At 48.6% G+C, this 21470-nt stretch overlaps 3 protein-coding genes across 3 annotated transcripts; 2 read left to right on the top strand and 1 right to left on the bottom strand.

Annotated features, from left to right (window-relative positions):
• Positions 1-1337: 1337 nt before the first annotated feature.
• ONS95_014849 (uncharacterized protein) lies at positions 1338-2689 on the top strand (the record flags this gene model as incomplete). The annotated part of the gene is made up of 5 exons (XM_058508530.1): positions 1338-1358; positions 1484-1502; positions 1573-1749; positions 1839-2007; positions 2068-2689. 5 exons carry the CDS (start codon positions 1338-1340, stop codon positions 2687-2689), a joined length of 1008 nt encoding a protein of 335 aa, XP_058356217.1.
• A 6839-nt stretch (positions 2690-9528) lies between these two features.
• Positions 9529-10029, bottom strand: ONS95_014848 (uncharacterized protein; the record flags this gene model as incomplete). The annotated part of the gene is made up of 1 exon (XM_058508529.1): positions 9529-10029. One exon carries the CDS (start codon positions 10027-10029, stop codon positions 9529-9531), a length of 501 nt encoding a protein of 166 aa, XP_058356216.1.
• Positions 10030-18694: 8665 nt separating this feature from the next.
• ONS95_014847 (uncharacterized protein) lies at positions 18695-19663 on the top strand (the record flags this gene model as incomplete). The annotated part of the gene is made up of 1 exon (XM_058508528.1): positions 18695-19663. One exon carries the CDS (start codon positions 18695-18697, stop codon positions 19661-19663), a length of 969 nt encoding a protein of 322 aa, XP_058356215.1.
• Positions 19664-21470: the final 1807 nt, after the last annotated feature.

The raw sequence follows: 21470 nt of genomic DNA, 5'->3' as shown, positions 1-21470 counted from the left end.
GCTATGCCTGGTTCTCAGAGCGATAGCAATTCCACGTCAATGCAAGCGCAAGGGAAGGTTGTTTAGTCCAGTGCAGTGCTGTGCAGCGTCGTGTTGTGTTATCTGCAAGAGAGTAGAGTGGATCCACGAGCTCCAGGTTCCATTGTTGACATTCCGCGAGAGTTTGTGTAAACAAGTCTTGGCACTCGTCACGCTACTGTAATGGCTCTGGCGTGCCTCACAAGGCCACCAGGCTCCAGGATGCAAGCGTCCAAGCGAGGCTTCATCCAGTTTTGTCAATTGGAAAACATTGTCTCGTTCATTGTCTTACTTTGACATGGACATTGAATGAAATAGGTCAAGACTTACTTGTGCCTCCCTTGTATCAACTTATAATATCTAGCAGGGTAGAGAATTACATTTTGTACTAAACTCTTAATTCAAGAGACAATCCGAATCAACTTCCATGCTTTCTGTATGTCTCTGACAGGTTATGTTGCAATGTGAGAATGTGAGAATGGCAGAGTTTGAGAGCCTTCGCCATGACTATTGCACTGATTTGCGAGTGAGACACAGTGGGAGGTTGGGTACACGCAACAAAAGTTTCTATGATTTCATCAGGGGCATTGTTAGAGGGGCTGTTGCCTCCGAAACCAAAAGTACCTCCTCCTTGGCTGTCTGTCTTCTCCACTAGCCGAGGCTGCCCCAGGACCTCGCCTTCTCAAGGTTGCCAGCCGATGGTGGTTTCATAAGGCATACACTCAGCTACCTATGAATTGCATTACCTTGCCACTGTTTCTTTATGCGCGCCCCAATTTACTACCATTCGGATTCAGGGTAGTCCTCACAAGTATTTCATGTACCCCACAATGAAGTGGCGTTTGCACAGTTGCATTTTGTGGTCCATCGTAGGTTTGGGCGGCCATTTCGGACTATAGCCATCTCTTTTACAGGCCAATAGCTTCTTGTAAATAATTCAGACCTTTGATGGCACCACTGCCATAGTCTATGTCCCTTCAAGAAGGTCTATTCGTAGCAGAGGCTGAAGATCTCGAATTTGCAAAAGTGAAAGTAGCCCTGATGAATTAGGCGAAAAGGAAAGCCCTAAGAAGAAAATTGCACTAAGCCTGATTGGGTCCTTAGTCCCATAGCGAAGGACAATTTTAGTTTCAACCTCAGAATTGTCGACAGGACAAACCTCTCCTCTCCTCTCCAAGCAGCCCACTCACCCACAACTTCTCGAGAGACAGCTTCCTAGCACATAGGAACCTGTCCATCTCGATCTTCCGGCATAGTCTCTCCGAGTTGTTCCCTCGATAGCACGGCCTTCTTCGGAGGCGCTCGATTTGGCGGACAAGATGTCGGCAGTTGCATCAAAAGTGAGCTTCCATTCCCATGCGTGATTGTCCCACAGCATCCAAAGCATCAAGAGACCCTGTTCAGACACCTCGCAGCCGATATACCACAGTCATTGAGACATCCCAGCTAACTCTTTTGAATGTAGAATCTCTACGAGCTTCTCGGTATGCTAAAAACCCATCTCCAGTTAACGCCGTGCCTAGGGACCACGCGACTGATGAAAGTGACAAACAGGCAATAACCACGATGAAGACTCCGACAAGGAACCCGAGCCACCAGTGAAAGTCATTGACAAGACTCCTGCGAGAACCACCAAGCGCAATGCTCCAGCTGAGGCCCCGGCTTCCAAAGCTCCAGCAGCAACTGATGGTCGCGGTGGTCGTCGTGGAGGATTCAACGGCAACGAAGGAGGTCAGTCTATATTATGCGCACCCTGTTACAAGCTGAATGCTTATATGGACGTGCGCAAATGGACATCTGTTTCTGACAACATTATCTAGCTTTCCGTGACCGCAATGCTGGCAGTGCCAACAACCGAACAAAGCCTACAGAGGACGGCCGACAAGATCGACCAGCTCGTGCTCAAGGCACTTATGATGGACGTGGAGGAGCCCGCCGCGGTGGCGCCCGTGGTGGTAATATGGATCGTCACAGCAGAACCGTAGGGGGGTAAGAATTCCGCTTCGCTAGCCATGGCCTATAAGGAGTATTCACTTACATAATTGACAGCGAGTTTGAGAAGCAAGCTGGCCATGGCTGGGGAGCTAACAAAGGCGGAGCTGAGCTTGCTGACGAGCAAGCTGGCGAAGCTATCGCCAACGCCGAAGCCAAGGAGGCTCTCGGTGGTGATGCTGCTCCAACTGACAGTACTGTTGCCGAAGCGGAGGCTGAGCCAGAGGACAACCACAAGAGCTACGAAGATTACTTGGCTGACCTTGCCGAGAAGAAGCTCGCACTCGGTGCTGGTATCCCTGAAGCTCGTAAGCCAAACGAGGGCAGCAAGCAGGACAAGAAGTGGGCAAATGCCAAGGCAATTGCGAAGGAGGATGAAGAGGACTTCGTTGCTGCTGCCGCTGGAAAGGCCAAGCGTGAGCGTGAGCGCAAGCAGAAGCAGACCATCGAGCTCGATCAACGCTTTGTCGAAGCCCCCGACCAGCGCAGCGGACGTGGGGGCGGATTCCGTGGCGGACCATCCCGTGGTGGACGAGGTGAATTCCGAGGTGGACGTGGCGAAGGCCGAGGAGGACGCGGTGGACGTGGTGACGGCCCTTCAAGAGGGGGTCGTGGTGGCCCTGCTCGAGCACCCATCAACACCAATGACACCAGTGCCTTCCCAAGCCTGGGTGCATAAAGCGTCTTCCCGAGGGCCAAAATGTTTCCGAACGATCGTCTATGTGGTGCGAATTCTTTGCGATGAGTCCTTACCTACGAACTATCGCGAGCAAAATCTGTGTGCATGGGTGGTCGCAAAATGGAGAGTTGGTTCTTTGAGAATGGACAACTCAATGGAAATGGCGATCCAGTATTTATTGCCAATCACGTTGGTTCTTCCTTGCGCGCGTGTTCTCTTTCATGTTTTTCGTCAAATAAAAATCAAACTTCAAAAGCATGTGGATGATGGGCTCCTTCTGCTGTAGAATTGTCCCGGTTTCTAGGTTGTGCACAAGTACTTGGGGGGCTCGCATAATTCAGCTCGGTGTAGGGGAACATCGCCGTATTTCTTCTTTTCATCGGTAAGGTTGTGTCCTTCTCTCGCATGGCTTATGGCTTGTAACGGTAGATTATTTACATGCGGCACTGTTGAATCAGCTGCTAGGTGGTCAAAAAGTCAAATTCATGCTTTGTTCTATCAAGTCGACCAGAGAGGTGGATGTTTATGTGATTTAGGAGAAATTCCAGGTAGGTTTGTTGCCTGAACAGGGCCAATCAAATTTTGTCAAGATCCCTTGATATTTGCCATATTCAGCACCTGTTGTTGCCGATTTAATCTTGCCAGTCCGTTTTCGTTTGCTGGCTTCAACCAGATCGCACCCCTTATTCTTCAACACTGCAAAATGTCTGGCTCGTACCATACTTTCCTTTCAATATCTCTTATGTTGCTGCCGTACACTTCTCGGTTTTTGAGTGGCCGTGCTTATGCCATTAGTTTTGGTGTAGAAATTTCAGATGGATGAGAATAGAAAAGCCACACAAACCTTCCATGATTTCAACAGTCAAGTGCAAATCTGTACATAATGGTGCCGTGCTCAATCCAGTCTGGTTGACTTCGGTCTTGAATTGTTCACGATGTAATCACGAGGCACCTGGCGCACACAATTCTCTGTTCCAACATCGGTGAAGCTCAAATTCCTTTACAGTAGGCTATGAGCAAGTCTCACGGCAATTGAAATTTCCTGTCTGTTAACAATTAACTGCAAACACAAAGCAGCTTAGCAACACTAGTGGGATGTCGTTGGCGGCTTCCGGCAAGTGCAATTCAGGCTCTCTGTGGTGCTCTACCTGTGTTTCGGTGGTCAGCTGGGTTTGAGTGGACAGTACGGGATTGCATTGTCTTTGGGAATTTACAGAGCCAGTCTCTGTTGATGCTCAATCACAGCTACCAAGCCAGTAGATCTGCAAAGAGGGCTCGGCCTGGCATGTACAAAGAAGATGGTGCCACCGGAGCCTATAAGATGATTTATATTGCATTTCTTGACGAGGCTTTGCTATTAGGGCTGTTTTCTTTCCCTTGCTTTGTGAAGTTTCTTTGTCTTTCTCGGTACGGCGGTAACGGTGTATATAAGCATGGAGATTTACTCCATGATTAAAGACGAGATTTACCACCCCCAAAGTACACAAAAGACCATGGTTATAGAGCAAGTTTCTACTATCCTTATGGAAAGTGTTTCTATAATCATGATCTTATGCTATGCAAAATACAATATTGGAAACCCTCAATAATCATAGATATTGGTAGCATCCTCGACTGGAGGCCTGAGGCCTCGCCTCGAGGGCATTTACGTTTACAACTAGCTACTTTACCTTACTGTGGTCGTGTCCTCCCACCCCCTCATCGCTGGCCCCCATGCGATCGACCCTTTGCTATCGTTTCTCTCGTTATTGCCTTACCTCATACCTCAGGATTATTTAACCCTCTCCTCATAGCCTTGAGAATATCATATTCTTCGACATGATAAGAGATAGCGTACCATTAACGCACTTACAGTCAAAACCCGCAGTCGAAGGAATTCTTGTTGAATGACTTGTATTTGTTGAAAGAATGGAGATGTGGGAGACGTAGAAGGGGGTAGAGGTTCAGAAAATTAAAGACTGAGGTGTGGTTTTAACCTTAGATCGCTGTTACAGTGTATTCCTACACGAAACACTCTCTTAACTTACACATCTACTGTCATAATAAGCGGAACTCTCAGAATGTCGAGAAATTTCCATACTTTTGATGTGAATCTTCGTGGATATGGGGCTGTTGCCACCGTACTAGTGCTTTTGCAAGCTGAAAACTCCTGCTTGTATTAGGCCAGCTCCCTCATCGAGTGGCCGCCATTTTCTATATTTACTGTAGTTAGAAACAACGATTGCTTATCCAATACTCTCGTTGCTATATCTGATTTTGTTCGGTCTGCCCACGGTAATGGTCTAAACCAAGCCGATGCGAGATAAGCTACCCAACTGAGCGTGCGCACGTGTATACTGGTGCCTGCCCTGCATGAATGTGCTGCAATTAGATCTCCCTTATACACTTTTGTCCCTTCAAATTGCTCTAGTTTGAACACAGATGAGTCCCAGGAAATTTGGACCGGGTTGTGCCTGGATTTCACCCAGAATCTGCTTCCATTCTTGAGAGCCTAGGCCATTCTTGCTACCTCGATCAAAATGACAGCTTCTTCATCCAGCTAATTGATATATCGAGAGAAAATGGTAAATATTTCGCGGCCAGGAAATCGTGGAGCCTGAACTACAGTCACAATCAAGCCGGCACATCAACGATCCATTCCGGTAGTTGATTTGGATATCCGCCTTTCAATAGCTTTCAACACGACACGATCGAGGCTGTGACTGGTTAGAAGCTGGAGACTTGCATGTGCTAGTAATGATTGAATATTGATAAGGCTTGTTTCTTGACCTGCGTTACATCCACCACCCTGGTAGTACCTCCTTTCCTTTATATGGTATCGTCCACGATATCACCTCTGTTATTCAACAACACTTTTGCGAAAAAGTTTCCTGAAATTCACGCCGCCTAACAGCTGGGGGTGGTGTAATAACAGGGCATGTAAGATTTTCCTGTTGTCTAGGCTTGGGGCAGTCAGTTCTGCTAAATGAGTTGGAACCATTACAAGGAAGAAGAAGCACCTATTTGAGAAATTCGAAAAGTTGTGTGCTTCAGGTTGACTTAAGCCATTGAAGCTATCCTTTTACATTGCTATACATGTCGTGCTAAGCATTTCGTACTCCTTCTTTGACGAACCAGACCCCGATACAGGTTCACAATAAATGCAGAAGATTTCAGAAGCCAGAAGCCATAAACAAGCATTCTAGGGGGTACTTTCTTCTCAAGTCCGAGAATCTTATACTAGGAAGCTGGGGGCGTATTGCCAGGCAATGGGAGTCACATGCAAGCGCGCTAATATGATGCGCCATAGTGTCTTTCCACACGAGGTAGCAGAGGTTGGGATGATTTTGGGTGGCGTCTACCGTGAGAGTTCGCCAATCTCAACTGCTTGCGGCGTTGTTATTCTCCAAGAGCCTCGTCTATATTATTATATCAAGTAGTCTGCACTGGTGATCACAAAACCATTCAGTAAGGTGATACTCGAAGTCGAAGCATCTCAGAGGCTTTGTAAGCGTTCTGCGGATCCTTCGTGCTGCTTCCCCGTCGCTCATTCACCCTCTCCACCATAGATAACACTCTTCTTCTTCGTTGACAGTCTGCTATCCGTACTCGATCCTTCATCGCCGATCTCGATGACTTCAAATTACGACAGCGACCACAGATCTCGATTGATTGGAATCTCCATCAGTTAGGTTCTGTTCCTCATCCAAATAAGTCCTCGTAGTGCCTGTCCGACCATAATCGCATGCAACAGACTTGCTCGCGCCCAAACACCCGAACACAGGGATCGCAAGATGCATACAGAGAAGTTATGAAGTGACTTTATGCTTCACATCCGGAGGATATAGCAGATAGCTGCAAATTTCAGAACAAATGTCAAGGCACATGTTGAAGATGTACACAGATCATAGGCAAGGTGCGATCCAATTTCGGCCAGTCAGACCACTGAAACCCCACCGAGGAATTTCAGGCTCTTCTGCACTTGGTGGTTGGTGGCTGATACAAGAAGAAGGTTTCTTGTCACAAACCTCCGTTGGCATAAATTCCAACCCTTCTCAACAGTATTCTCCACAGGAAACTCGGCCGGAAAACCCAGAGGAAGGTTAAGCTTTAGAGAAATGACTAAGAGGACGTCTCTGCTTTTTCAAGAGGTTAATGACGTGTAACATCTCACTCCACGAAACCATTGGAAGTCCATACTTTGTCAAATTTGACATCGAAACTCGACAATCAGCTCCATAAATCCACAAATGAACTCTGAATCTTGGAAGACGGGCTGCTTGCACCGAAAGTACCAGTTACGGTATGGGGCTGCTGATGAGAATATACCAAATACTGTCTGGGCCCACCAGCTGAAGGTTATGCATTCACACTTTCTGCCGAGGACTATTAAAATTGAAATTCCACGAAAGATCAGATTCCGCCCTTGGATCACCGGGCGGTTTCTGCGGCGGATTCAACAAATATGGCTGTCCGGAGCTGTTATATCGTGGGGCTCCCTGGCGCTAAAGGGTGCTATGGCCGGCTTGAACTGTTGCCTCTGCCAGAAGGAGGATTATGACGCTTGGACAGCTCTACTCCCAAGCCGAGGATGACAAGTCGCCAATATAATGGCTGACGAGGAAGACACTGCCTGAACCTCATTCGCAAATACAATGCTACGAACCTTCACCAATGCATGTGTTGTCCACGCTGGAAACCACAATATACCCCTCCAGTCAGAGGGGAATTTGCGTTGAATCCGTGCAAATCTGCTAACAACAGTCAATGATCCGTGACGTGTCTCTTTCCCACATCATCAACGGTGTGATATGGAGTGACTGTGGATATCCAAGAAAGTTGTCACATACTCTTAGACGACTCATTTTAAAAGGCCTGCATGAGAAGGGTCTGGTTGGCATCGGGAAGACAGTGGTACACGGATCCCACCATAGGAAAGCATTTAAGGAAGGTTGCTAGGGAGATGGTCGCTGCGGATCAGTTCCAAGACACGAAGCTGATGTGATTCGGAGAACAATAGGCTGTATCACCTGTCACCTGAGTCTAGATCGGACCGGAGTTGCAACACACGTCATGGTGGAAGTAGTTCTGCGTGTGCGTTGCTTTACCATAGGCAGATTAGTTACTTGTGGAGCTCTCCTATGTATTTATATTGGAAGAGGTTCCTATCAACATGATCGGCCTCTCTCTTCTTTCTCTCCTTCTTTCTTGGTTGCTGCACCCGGGGTTCTCACAAAGCATTCGTTGTCACGTATCGATTGAAGTGTATGTAAGCACTTCGCCGTTCTCAAGTGATCAAGTGGAAAAGAAGAGGGTCTTCTTCATTACGCTTTATTTATAGGAATCTCCTAACAGAGCCATGACGCGGTTGTCCTGGAAACTCCACTGAACTGGTGCCCAGTTATCTAGGAGTTTGGAATTAACTAGTTAAAAGGCCAGTTACATACCACCCGCCGGGATATATGCTCGCTTGGTCGCATACCAAAAGTAAATATTAATAACCTGGGACTTTATCGGCAGTGGCGCCAAATATACATGAAGTTAATATTGGACGAAGGGTGGTAAGTCCGAGTCCCATTGGAGGTAAGGGAGTGAGGTCCTCCATTGATGACTGAAAATGTTCCCACTACTGAAACGAGCGGTAGAATTGCACCATGGATTTCAATATACTAGATAACCTCCAACTTTTCAGAACATGGCGAAACCATCCCCAGAGGTGACTGAATTGGTGGCCCTGAAGTTACAATAATCTCTATACAGAGCCGTACCCCCCCTGGAAACCCTGGTTTGTTTAAAGGTCAGATGCGAGTTATAAACCTTGAAAGTACCCCATTACAATCTCAATTGCCTCATCTCACCTTAAACCAAGAATTGAGCCTATGTTCGAATACTGCTACACCATTCACTGCGAAGTGTTCCTCCCTTCTTGGCGTACAGGCACGCCGCTTTCACTACATGAGGTAGGCTTTGGCAGTACAAGATCTTTAAGTACGGTTCTTATTCAGGAACCAATGCAGCGTTGCCTGAACAGTAGAGAAGCCATAAAAAGGTCGATCCGAAGACGCCTACGGGAAATACAACGCTATAACCAAGTAAGACAGAGCTCGAGCTGATTGAGCTGGTTGGGAGCAATAACTGCATAATGAATACAGGTTGGATAGCCTGTTGTGTAGCTGCTCGGTGCTGGTTCTTATAAGTATCCCACGGGCTTGCACAAGCCAGTACTATCAGAAGATCTTCCGTGATTGTACAGATTCCGCCACGTTCCACATCTAGAGCGAGTGTATCAGGTATTAATCACTCTGGCCGATCTTGAGGGCTCAGGGCCGCTCAGCATGCGGTTGAATGAATCTGGTTAAATGCCTGTTGTAAAGACCCTTTCATGGATACATCACCTGTACAGCCGAGGGGAAGAGGTGGTCCTTAGTCGGCATGACTGAACGGGTCTCACTTATTGACGATCTCTCAAGGAAGCGTTCGGGCCTGTTGGTGAATATGCCGCTCCTATCTGTCGAGTTTCTGCTACGAGGAAGACAGCACAGTAAGTTGGCGCACTTGATCGAAATGGCAGATTGATTCCAATAAACAAGCCATTGAGATAGAAAAGGGCACGGAAGAAAGGTACACGCCAACACCAGAGGGAGCCACAAAGCGTACGCTGCGTAGAGTTGTCCTTGACAAGGACACGACGTTCACTTGCAGCCTCGATAATCGACTTGAATTATCCGTACATACGATTTGAGACGAGAATGAACAAGCCTGGGCAGTACGTCAGCTCGAGAAGGCCACTTGAGGCTCTGCGGACAATGGTTCTAATCTGAAGTGAAACAACAGGGTGATTATTCTCGTAAGTCAGCCTATCAAAAGATTTCCGATACACTTTCCCAGCAGTGACCGAGTCTGTCTTCGTCCCTACATAAGTCGGTCGCAACAGTGGTGCAAATGTAGAAGCGACTGAGGACCTGTAATGTGAGGGTAGTGGCATGGGTTGATTGGGATTCGATGAGGTGGCTTTGCAGGGGTTGGGTATATCCGGCGAACAGAAGTGCAAATTGTATGTCCAGCATTTCCAGGTCCAGACCATTTTGGTTATTTTGATTATTTCGCCTATCTGCTCTCCCTACATACTCTGATGAACGTGTACTCTCAATCATTGTTCCAATCTCTCCGTTCAGGGTACGATCAGGCAGATAAGATAATTCCTTCCCTCCAGAAGTCTCGACGGATTCTGACAAGCGAGACAATCTTGTATTTCTGCACGAACAGCGTAGGCAACAACACGTATAGTCCGAAGGTAAAGCATGCCTTTCTGGACTATGTTCACGAGCTCGAAATTGAACAATAATCAAGTCAGCGCGCATGATCGGGGCACGCACCGGTGCGGTATGGCTCAACCCAATCGGGCTGTTCGCTGGTTCATGCGTCACCTGCAATGTGGGCACTGGGCAGGGCAGGGCAGGGCAGGGCAGGGCAAATAACCGACTACAGTACGAACCCACAATCGGTAGAAGACCTGCATTGGCTTTATCTCTTTGCTCCTTCCAGTGGGACCCGGAGATCAGACTTGTTCGCAATTCGGATCGACACTTGTGGTACTTTTGCAACTCTTGAAATCACAATACTGCAGCTTCGAGGAATAATCTGCGATGAGCCGAATCACGATTATCATGATGATACAGAACCAAATAAACCAGCACAGAACAGAACGGAACGGAACAGAACATAACAGAACAGAACAGACCGGAAAGTCGCCAGGGTGGCGGCAGAGCTTGTAACCTGTGACCGGCAAGCTTTGCGTACAATATCCAAAGGCTGTAGCCGTTCCATTTCTGGTAGAATTGTAACTCGACTTCAACATCTCGCGTCAGCGGCACGTGTTTTGCGCTGTCGACTTTGAAGAAAGAAGGTCTACTGTAGGAGGAAACGAAGCATGGCGCCACCCAGTCTTGGAGGGGCCAGGTGTGCCACTTTCTGCATTGTTTAGCAGTGCAGCAGCCATGGTATAGAGTCGATCGACAAGTCTGGGTCGTTGAAGGACAGAACCCCTCTTATCTCAGCTCTGATAGGGGGGTCTATTCTCGGATTTCAGGGGTTCCCTCTGCTCGCCCAGCCGACGCAATAATCCTGGAGGTTCCGCTGCATTATTGTGACGCAAGTCCCAGCGAGCGGATGAGCCCGCGTTTTAAAGAGGCGCAAGCCACAAAGCGGTTTTCCTTGCAGGCGTCGTCAATTATCGCCAGTTGGGGTCAAGACATGCTGTTACGGAGGACGAAGGGACAAGGACAAGGACAAGGACAAGTATGGTGGTCGGGGCAGTGGGTGCGGGCGGTCTGCGGGTTCAGGAGTGATATCTGATCGGTGAGAACGAGCACCGAGAATTCAGAGCTATCCAAGCTTCACTACTTTACGGAGCTAACAAACACCCTATGGACGACGTGATTTACAGTAGTCGCCAAATGGATGACTGGAGTACCGAAGCATTTCCCAGGTTCCCCTGGGAGATGTCGCCTTGATAATGAATGAAAACAATATCGTCCGCCTCTACGGAGCGGGGATGTGATGCTTAAGATTGACTGCAGCATGTTCAGCACAAAGGTCTCTTGTAGCCCCTATCATGGGGTTGGCCACTTTGGTACTTTGATGGACCGCTAAGTCGATTTATGATGAAGAATGTCCATTCCCATATCCAGATCATCCGTAGCTACTGTCTCCCTTTTTATGCAGCTTAGCCATATCTCATTGGCCACTGGTTTCTGCCATTGCGAGTGTGTAGGGACATTGGACAAGCACAACCTCTGGCTGCGCAATCGCCTTGTGGTCCAAGGAGTACAGCGTTACATCGCGTCCGACTTTCAATGCAGCGTACACTTGCCGTGTCTCACTGTGGTCTCCGCTACTCCTCCACTACCTCACTGAGCTCTCCTTCTGGGGTGAGGAATAAAGCTAACGGTCCGCTCGTGCCCGCCTTTCCTTCCCGCAGATTCAAATCCCATGTCGCTGGATCAGGACCTAAGGTTTGGAGGGACTGTTCGGAGGTACAGTCCCTTAGCTATGCTCAGGCGATGCAGAGCACGAAGCGCTGGCACACCGTTGCAGTGTTCCTTCTTGAAGCACAGGTGAGGTAGAGTAAATTATTATAGTTACCTATCTTCGCTCTTTCTCACAGGCTTGAACCGGCGTATTTGTCTAAGAAAATCGCAGTGGCGGCTACGAAGGTGCTCGGGACAAATAGCCCTTGGCAACACTAGGATGCCATAACCATGACCTTGTTGATGTTCGACCGAGAAAAGAAACTTTGATCTGTCCCAGCTTGTGGGGCGATCGATCATGTCTGAGATGTGATTTGAGATCCACAAAAAGCAAGTGCTTGTAGATTTGTCTAATCATCCTAACGCAATATCGATACCCTGATACGCCGAGACGCTGAAATGTACGAGTAGTAGCAAACTAATAATGGGCGTTTAGCCGGTGTCTTGAAGTCGACGACGAGAGAAGGGGACAGCATCTTGTGAGGAGCAACACTAGGCATGGGACATGCTTCGAGGACCAATTCCAAACAGTCGCGAAGCTCAATAATATGCTCGGATGCCTCTGTGACAAGCCGGAGGACGGAGCTTGACTGCAAGCCTACAGCAGTCGGGGTTGAGTCGTAATGGTGCATGCCAGCTCGTTCCCTCCCCGCAGAATTGTTACAATAATAGAGTTGGGTATGCTGAACAACTTCTTCATGTGCACTTGAATTCAGCAGAAGTTTGGGGTTGTGGTAAGGGAGCGCTACAGAAAGCCATTGTTTTGGTACAACAAATGTTCCTCGCCGTAATCCTGGGACGAGTAGGCTGCATGGACCTGGTACAAGGCATCTGCATTGATGGTTCTGACCCAAACATAGAAACCCAGCTGAACGGTCAAGTTCACGGTACATACATACTTACTGGCTTCGCTTTTGATTGTTCAGGAATCTGCGAACTAAGACTTGATCACGAAATTTTCTGACATATCAGCTTCGAACGCTGTGTCGAATCAGGAATGCAGGGGGTTGTGGACGAGAACAGTTATTTTTCAAGAAACTGTCCGAAAGCGTTCCATAACCACAGATCCGTAAAACAAGAATCCTGTGTTAATGCGTGCCATGTGGGAGGAAAACCTTGAGAAACAGGTGTACCCATTCGCAATCTTCCCCGTGTCACCCAGGCTTGCCTGCCTGAGCCCCTTTGAGATCCATGCCCCATTTCCAGTCTGACTGTTAATGGTCCGCAATTTGGAGCGAAGATCATATCATATGGATGTGCACAGTCAGGAGGTAGAGAGCAAGGTTCGAGGCAGCAAATTATGCCTGGAGAGCCATTTTAGAAAAGCAAATTTGAGTGTTGACCTACATTACAGTAAACATTGCTTTGTGATGCACATGTATTATGTGTTCTTCATGCTGCTTGTTTGCCATTGTCTGTCCGTTCCCCACAGGAGGTCAGCCGTCAGCCGTTTCTTGATAATGCCGGGGCGAAAGCGAACTACCTTGGTACCTAGGAGTGGCATTTTCAACCAGTCTCGCCAGTCACCCCGTACGAGTCACGAGGCGCGAGTCATGATCAGTCACAGGAAGAGAAGGCCAGAATCAGGAAGGCGAAGACGACAAGGCGGAACAAGAAAAAAGGGGTGTCGGACCCAACTTCCAACATGCTGCAGATCAAAACGCACTGGTCGAGTCCAACGCGCTGGTGGCTTGCATTAGTCGTCTGGAAGTCGCCGACCTCAACCCAGCGGACTGGGCCAGCTCTCAACAACGACTGGGCACAGCGGCAAGACAGTAAGCGAGTTGCCGTCTGCACAACATCGAGCATCATGTCGCCTACAGGCCAGCTTAGAGAAGAATAAGAGCAGTTCATCCGTCGCGACAATAATGCATCAGCCATCTCGACACCTGATAGGTCTTGAGACAGTCCCAACCTGTGCGTGTACTGACGGTCTCTTGACGGTCACATAGTATATTTCGTGCTCCATTATTATTGCTTGATGGTGAGGTAGGTTGAAGTTAATACGACCCGAGGCAGCGCAACCTCCCTCGTGAGCCTAATCAAGCGAGACTCACACAATGGTGCTGTAGTAGTAACTAATACCTTGACAACACAGAAAACATCTCGTGGCAGGGGTCCCCAAAGCTTGTTGAATTATCCTCCGGGAAAGATCATCATCAATATCTCGCTAAGTCAACAACCCCTTCTGTCCAGTGGTCGGTCTGAGTTGTTGAGATCTGGCGTCATGGTGAATTCCATTGAGAAACCTGGAACATGCGTCCTCCGCACCCGCACCCGCAGACTATCCGTGTGCTGAGGGGTTGATTTGGCATAGACTCTTATTCTGTGGACCTGACAAAGATTCAGGACAGTAATTTACTAGATTCTGAGACGAAGAAAGAGCAACGTATTGCAAATCTACGGCTGAAATTTGGCGCGAGCAAGTGATATTGTCTGATGCCATGACCTTGAGATGGCTGAACTCTGGCAGGTGAATTTAATCCTTAGTTAGAGACGTGGCGCAACGTCTGTCGCGCGTTGGAAAAGAGGCTTTGACCGATTTTCCTCGCTCAGGGCGGGAAGTCCACGGTAGCGCAGTAAAACGGTCCTTTCGATGGTCAGATAGTCTGAGCCAAAGTGGTCCAAGCCGTCCCTGAATCAGGAAACGGTCGGGACCGCCTTTCTAGTATGCGAGTAGTCTCGATCTGATCGGATCGTCAGCAAACTCAAAAATCTTAGATCCATTATTCTCAGCAAGTATGGTTGAGTTCTCTCCCCCCCCCCACCGCTTCCGTGGAACTCTTCCACTGGACTCTGGGTTCGTGATAACCTCGACCGAGGTATCATGGTTCATCCCAGCGGTGCTATGGCTAAGAAGTGTGAGATTGACAGTGCAGATCTGTTTCTCCTGTTACCGGAAGCCGTGCTGATCTGCTGCACCCTGTTCAGATCAGGGCAAATCATTGCAGGGGTGCCCCGTATTGTCATGCGGAGGATCTGTTGTGACTCTTGGCTTTCGTCTGTCTCTTTGCTGCCATGATCCGGCACACATGGCACCATCGGCAAGAACCATACAAATTCATACATAGAGAGGTGTGACTCTGTACAATAGAAACATTGAATCGCAATTTGCAGCAGCTCGGAAAAGAGTAGATGAATAGCGCTTGATTTGATTGGTCGCTTTTGCTTCTTTTGAGAAGTCCTGGTCTCAGCATTCACAATCCATACCAAGGGCCAGCAGCTGCATGTAAAAATGCACTTCTGTGTTAGTGTTAAGGAAAGTGAGGCGGCCGTCCATAGTTGGCAGAATCCTGCGACACCCCTCGATTGAACAGGGCATGCATGCCATGTCCCTGTTGTTCCAGTCGTGTCTTCCCAAGCATTGGGATAGCAAACGCTCGATGTGGTCCATGCTGGGTTTTGCGATTGGGGTTCGGCTCCCTAGGCGAGGTAGATTTAAGTCGTCAGGCATAATGAGCGCGGGTAAATTATATTTCCATCCGGAGTCTAGGAAAGACCTTATATTTCCCGAAAAGAATGTAGACAGATAGTAGAAATGTCTGATCAGTTTGTTTTGGGCGACCTCTTCACCGCCAGTCCATACCACCATGCTTCGGCATCTCACAAAGTGAATGAAGCATTCGCCTGGTCCAGTATTGAAATGCCGGGTGCATGATTTTCGCAGCGTAGAATTCATATACTTTTTCTTGACAAGGACAGGGAGCCTAGTCAAGGCGGGTAAGGGGGCATCATGAGATTTTCAGACGGGCGATCCTCTTAATGATCTCGTCTTGCTTCGCACACTAGCAATTAAAGGTCCTGTACATGAACACCTGGAAGGGGAGGAAGGAGGGAAGCTTTAGGTACTTAGTGCCAATTCAAGTAGCCTGAACAGAAGAGAGAGAATATTTTGTGCACCGCATGGATCTTGGACCGAGTCCTATCGTGATTTCAGCTTGCTCTCATGCACAAGTGGTCGATGTACCAGGGGCTGCCTGAACAGTCTCCTCGCTGTATTATTCCCACCGTTGGTGTCGTCGTTCGAGCTGAGTCTAGATTTTTCGAGACAGTAGCATCTACCAATCTACCAATTCACCCTGAATGATAGACCCGTGTTTACTTTCGTCACCCCATCCCATCTTGTCTTATCTCGGTTTCCTTCTTCTCTGTCCTCAATCTGCCTCTGCATCGCCATCCTGCGCATCTACTCTACTGTATGCCCTCGGATTCTCCATGGGATGCATATGACTCGTGTAAAATATACTACCATATCATATCTTCTGTTACATACACAATAGCACTCAGTGTGGCGTATATCTGTACAATACGTATGCAATATCCTCGGCTCGACCCATATTGCTTGCTTCTGTCCAGTCTATCGGGCTTGATGTTGCCGGTCTTACACTGTGACTAGCGTATACTAGCGTATGCTGCATCACGAGAGATGCTCCGATCCAGCCTGTTGGGATTCTTGGGAATGAGTTGTCTTTGGTGTGTGCATATTATATATTGGCATGCCACCAGCATTCTTGCGAACATGAGCATGGCCAGTAAAGTAACAAGGCAGCCAGGTACGGATACGCAACAGCATTTTTCAACCGTCCATGGCGAGCATGGGTCCGCACATACTACTATTTTGGTGCCCAATAGAGACAATCGGCCGGCATGTTTCAGACCCGGCTCAGATCTTCAGCCGTTTGTGGGAACGGGCCTTGTGCTTCTTCTGTCTGGTAACGCCCATTGGGGAATCTATGGCTAGCCTGGAGTGGACACTGTCGTTTCCTCGATTTCCAATTGTGGCTTCGCCTAGCATTTCGCAGAGAGCGATTGATCCCATGACGGCGGAGCAGGACTGTCAGTGTACGAAGTACCTCCTTAGTAAGCGAGGAAACTCGCACTTGCCCTCGAGGCGCAGATATCGAAAGGATGTAATGTAATTTATTGTAAGTTTAAATACCGCTCTACTCCATCTCCTGGGATAAGAACCACAAGATCCAATCTACGCCCGATGGGGAAAATACACGGAGTTGGTAAGTCACTGTCACTACGGAGTAGGTATGGAGGTTACTTCGTTAGGCTGTGTCAATATTGGGTAAGCTCGTAAGGTATTATTGTCCCAGCTGAAAGGACAGTGGAGGGAAGCCACCCGCCGTGGGCGATCAGCGATGCGATGCCATGCGCATCGAATACCCTGTCCCTGTCCCTGTCAGCGTCGGATCCTGGCCTGTCCTGTCCTGTCCTGCCCTGATCCTGTCTTCTCTTGTGCCCTTCCGTGCCCGCACCCGTGCCCGCCCGCCCTGGGTCCGTCCCTCCATCCCATCCCTACTAGCCGGACTTCATCTTTCCCCTGTTCAACTTGAACTTGATCTTGAACTTGAATCTGAATCTCAAAAATCCGAACCTCAAAGGGCCAGACCCCTACGACTAACGTCAAGGTATTTACTTACTTTCCTTTAAATTTACTTGCCTTTGCTTGCCTTGCCTTGCCTTGCCTTGCCTTGCCTTGCATAACCACGTAGGTAAAGTGCAGTACCTGTAAGTCTTTCTAGGTAAGCTGGAATTTCCCATGCCCGCCTGTGTGCCCGCCCGTTGTACCCAGTCGAGATCAATCACGAGAGACTCTCTCACTTAAGTTAAGGTACTCACTCAGTCACTCACAACCATGGCTGCTCCTTTGAGCCCAGCCTGCTACTTTTCTCCCACGTATCCTCATCATCACAACGTCTCTCTCTCATCATCCCTGCCACACGCTGATCTGCGTCCACCCCTACAGTATATTACTTGAGAGCACTCTCTCCTCTTCTCCTCCCTCTTCTCGTCCTCCTCTCTTCCTCTCCTCCCTTCCCCTGCCCGTGGCCAGCCACCTGGCCCACCTCACCTCCACCCACCTCAACCTCTAGTGTCCCCTCCCCCTCCCCCCTACCCCTACCGTGCCCATGCCCATGCCCATGCCCCCGGCTGATCAGCGGGTCCAGCTTGGTTGAGTCGAAGATCACATATCCATATCCATATCCATATCCATATCCATATTCATCTCCAAAGCTCCATCCACTAAGAGTCCCGACATGGCACCAACGTCCCAGCAATCAGGACGCCTCATGTCTCCCCAGCACTAATCCCGGACGCCCTGGTTAATGCCTGCTCGGCTCGTTGCCTTTGCTTGTTGAACGCCCACTACTACTGCTGCTGTAACAACACTCTTGTACTTCTCCTGATGCTTCTCTTGCTCGATCTCTTCAATCACCTGTGACTGGCTACCTACTAGCTCACCCAGCCTGGATCCAACCTGCGAGCCTCTGATCTTCTTCTCTTCTTTTCACCACTTCTCGACCGCACAGCCAGACACCCCCTCCTCCCCGATCTTAACTGACCATCGAAGCCCTGCCGTGAGACCTTTTTACCCATCAAGAACTCGTCAACCTCGTGTATTCTTTGAAACGACTGTTATCACCACCTCGAGCCGGGAGGGATACTCGAAACTGGATTCACCTGCATCAAAAACCACTTCCAGCCAAGCAACCAAAATCTCCCTTGCCTAGACTATTCCAGGTCCGACAACTCCCTCGAACGAGATCTCCCCCGCAGCTGCTGCCACATCTTGGTTACCGATCAGACAACGCGAGCTACTGCTAAAGCAGACGCCAGAGGTTTCTAGCACCAGATCAAGTGCTGAGCTTCTCAACTACTATTTAGTGGCTGGAAGCTAGCCTCACCCTATCCCAAAGCCTCCAATTACCCTGGCGCCTGAGAGCAAAGCGGCTCAGCATCTCTCGATTTGATTCGAAACTGTCATATCGACCTCCAAACTTCAGATCTCGACTACTACATTAGTCGCATAGCTAATTCGGACAATATTCATCGCGCCGGAGATCTGAAATCGGGGCTATATCTAACCGCTCATCTCCCAACGGCTATTAGTATTTGTTGGTTTATCCAAATCCTGTTGTCAGACTCGAAGAAAACATTCCGTGTTTTATACTTATTCAGTCGCCTGTCTCAATATTAAAACTCGGCCATGTCCTCACCACATCGAAGGGGACCTTGGTCTCAAGCAGAGGACGCCTACCTCGTTCAACTGGTGCACACCCAAGGAGCATTGAATTGGGTGCGCATTGCCCAACTCATCGGTTCGAGATCACCTAAACAGTGCCGGGAACGATACCACCAAAATCTCAAGCCAACGCTTAATCATGAGCCAATCAGTCCAGAAGAAGGACTACAGATCGAGCGTATGGTCGGCGAGATGGGAAAGCGCTGGGCAGAGATCGCTCGAAGGCTGCATGGTCGGAGCGATAATGCAGTAAAGAATTGGTGGAATGGCAGCATGAATCGACGAAGGCGCCTTGATATTCGACGGAGGATATCAACGCAGCACGCCAACAGCACGGATGAGAGGTCGCACCCAGTGTCGTACGCTAGGCCAGCTTCGAGCTACACCTTGTCCATCACATCGACCAACTTCTCATCGAGGCTAGGCGATGGGCCACTGCCATCCCCCGCAGTCTCGGAAGCCTCGAGAGCAGAGTCGGTAGAGGTGGGTGCGCCGTCACTCATCTCGGACGCCAGCTCTGCATTCTCGGTATCTCCTCGTCTCGCGCAGTCACCAGGCCTAGATTTGCCTCCATTGAACTCTTTCTCTCGAGATCAAAGACGCCCGAGTCTGCCAGCCATTCCATTCAGATCAAACAACACCTTCCTTTCAGATGGGGATAGTCAAGGGTACACGTTCAAGCATCGCGCCGTTAGTGACTCGAAGAAGAACATCTCGACTACACATTCGTCCTCTGTACAGCGGCCTGACCAGTTCTATCAGATGCCATCGCACCCCCCCCGAATATATCACCCAGAATCTCGAACACAGCTGCTCACAGCCCCATCAACGCCTGTGCAGCTTCCACCTATCCAATTCAGCACTCGGTACGAGAACCTGGAGCGATTAACAGAGCGAGACACGAGGATGCATCTTTCTTCACTGTTGGGATAATGTCGGAAGGATTCTGCACGGAAGATGGAATTCAAAACGTTGGGTTCTTGTCTTTTGTCACAAATGATTCGGTCTTTTTCAAGTGTCTCTGTAATTCCGCCGTACAGAAGGGCCAACGAAATAGCACACACCTACAAATGGGGTTCATGAGCAACGTCTTTCTTTGTAATGATGAACAGGGACATATCTCCCATAATATCATGTATATTTGTTAGTCCGATACCCACACAACGTGCCTAGTCAGATCAGATCCTGTATATATAAATCGAGCAAGGTCAAATCACCATCCTAATTCGGTTCTAGAAAAAGGTGCGGTGGATTTGTCACCTCTTAGGCTCTAAATGGACTTTGCTCTCATGACTCTCGTATTACACCGATACTCCCTGGTGCGAGACAGGTTCTCGCTCTGCCCTTCAGAATACACTATTCACCACTGCTACCAATCACTGTAAGGTGAGGGCCGAATCGAGTTGTCGTAGGATCTCGTTGCAGTGTGTTACGGAAATGGCATCTTAATACGCCATAGAGACAACCTCAGGCTATTGCTGGCTTTCCCGGCTCACGTATAACGCATAGAGATACCACTCCCTGGCGATTACCTTCGGAGCCATCTAGGCAGTGCGTTATGTTTCCAGTCCAAATCGGGAGCCTGATCCGAACAGTGTCGCTGCCGAGGACAGATAGCCCCATCTGCCAAAAGATGGGAAGGTGTAACCGGCCTGTAAAATGCCTACCACATCACCGCCAAGCCACGATACAGATCATCCGATGGTGTATATGGGGAGCCTATGCAGATTTCTTGGATGATGCCAGAAAGAACACCATCCAAGAACTAGGCAAAACAATGATTCAGAGTAGGACGTGAAAAGTAGCCCGGCTGATCCAGTGTATTTAGCAGCACCGTCGTATGTTCTCAGAGGATGAGGCATGTTATTTCATTCAAAATGTTCGGCCAACGGAAGAGACGAAAGTCCTTCGGCTGAAAGACCGAAACCGCTTCACCGTGCATCTCGTTGCTTTTGCTTTCTAGGAGCTGATATACTGCATAGCCGAGCTCAGTGGCTATGCTGGAATATATTTGGAAGTAACACACTGTGGTATTGTTGGTGCACACTCCGGCACGAATTCCCTGTGTTCGTAAACCTGTGCCGTGGTACAGCAAAAAGTAAATTTACGTTCCTACCTGGTAAGCAATCGACGACAGAAATATACGACCGTTCGAGGCACGTGCGGAATACTAAAGTTAAGGTAAACAAAAAGTAGATTTTCATATGAACAAAAAGTGCAAATCATTTTCCGTCTTTAAGATTACCTACCTTTGAAATACTAGATTTGTTATTCACTGAGGTTTACTCTAGCTTTTATTTGTATACCGTGAAGAAAAACACGACAATCCCGCCCTCAGGCACAGCGTCTTAATAGGCCACATTAATTTGTCGTCGATAGGTAGGTAAGCTGGTACGGTAGGTAAACACCTGATTGCTCCAATGTTTGAGGCCACAGCCGAGCGAATCAGCGACCGTCCCTATTTAGCCGAATTTGTTTGTTTTCTTCTAACCCTGTTGTCTCCTCGTCAAAAATCAATGCGGTACATCTTCATGCGAAACTAACCCCATGATCAGTTCCGTTGAGAGCATCCCACTGATTCTTAAGAAGACCCGAGGCTTGCTGCAATCAAGAAGTGGACTGATATTGAATAGAAGATTCCTTGCATTATATCTTGCGAAATACAGCTCGGGGTATATACCTAGGAAACATGCTTGCGTGATGAGCCAGTGACTCCAATTTCTTTCCAAATTCACATCGA

Source organism: Cadophora gregata (genome assembly GCF_030347475.1).
Source record: "Cadophora gregata isolate MNR1 chromosome Unknown scaffold_9, whole genome shotgun sequence".
Taxonomy (NCBI): domain Eukaryota; kingdom Fungi; phylum Ascomycota; class Leotiomycetes; order Helotiales; family Ploettnerulaceae; genus Cadophora; species Cadophora gregata.
Note: the sequence above shows the minus strand (reverse complement) of the source record. Positions and strands in the feature narration are given on the sequence as shown.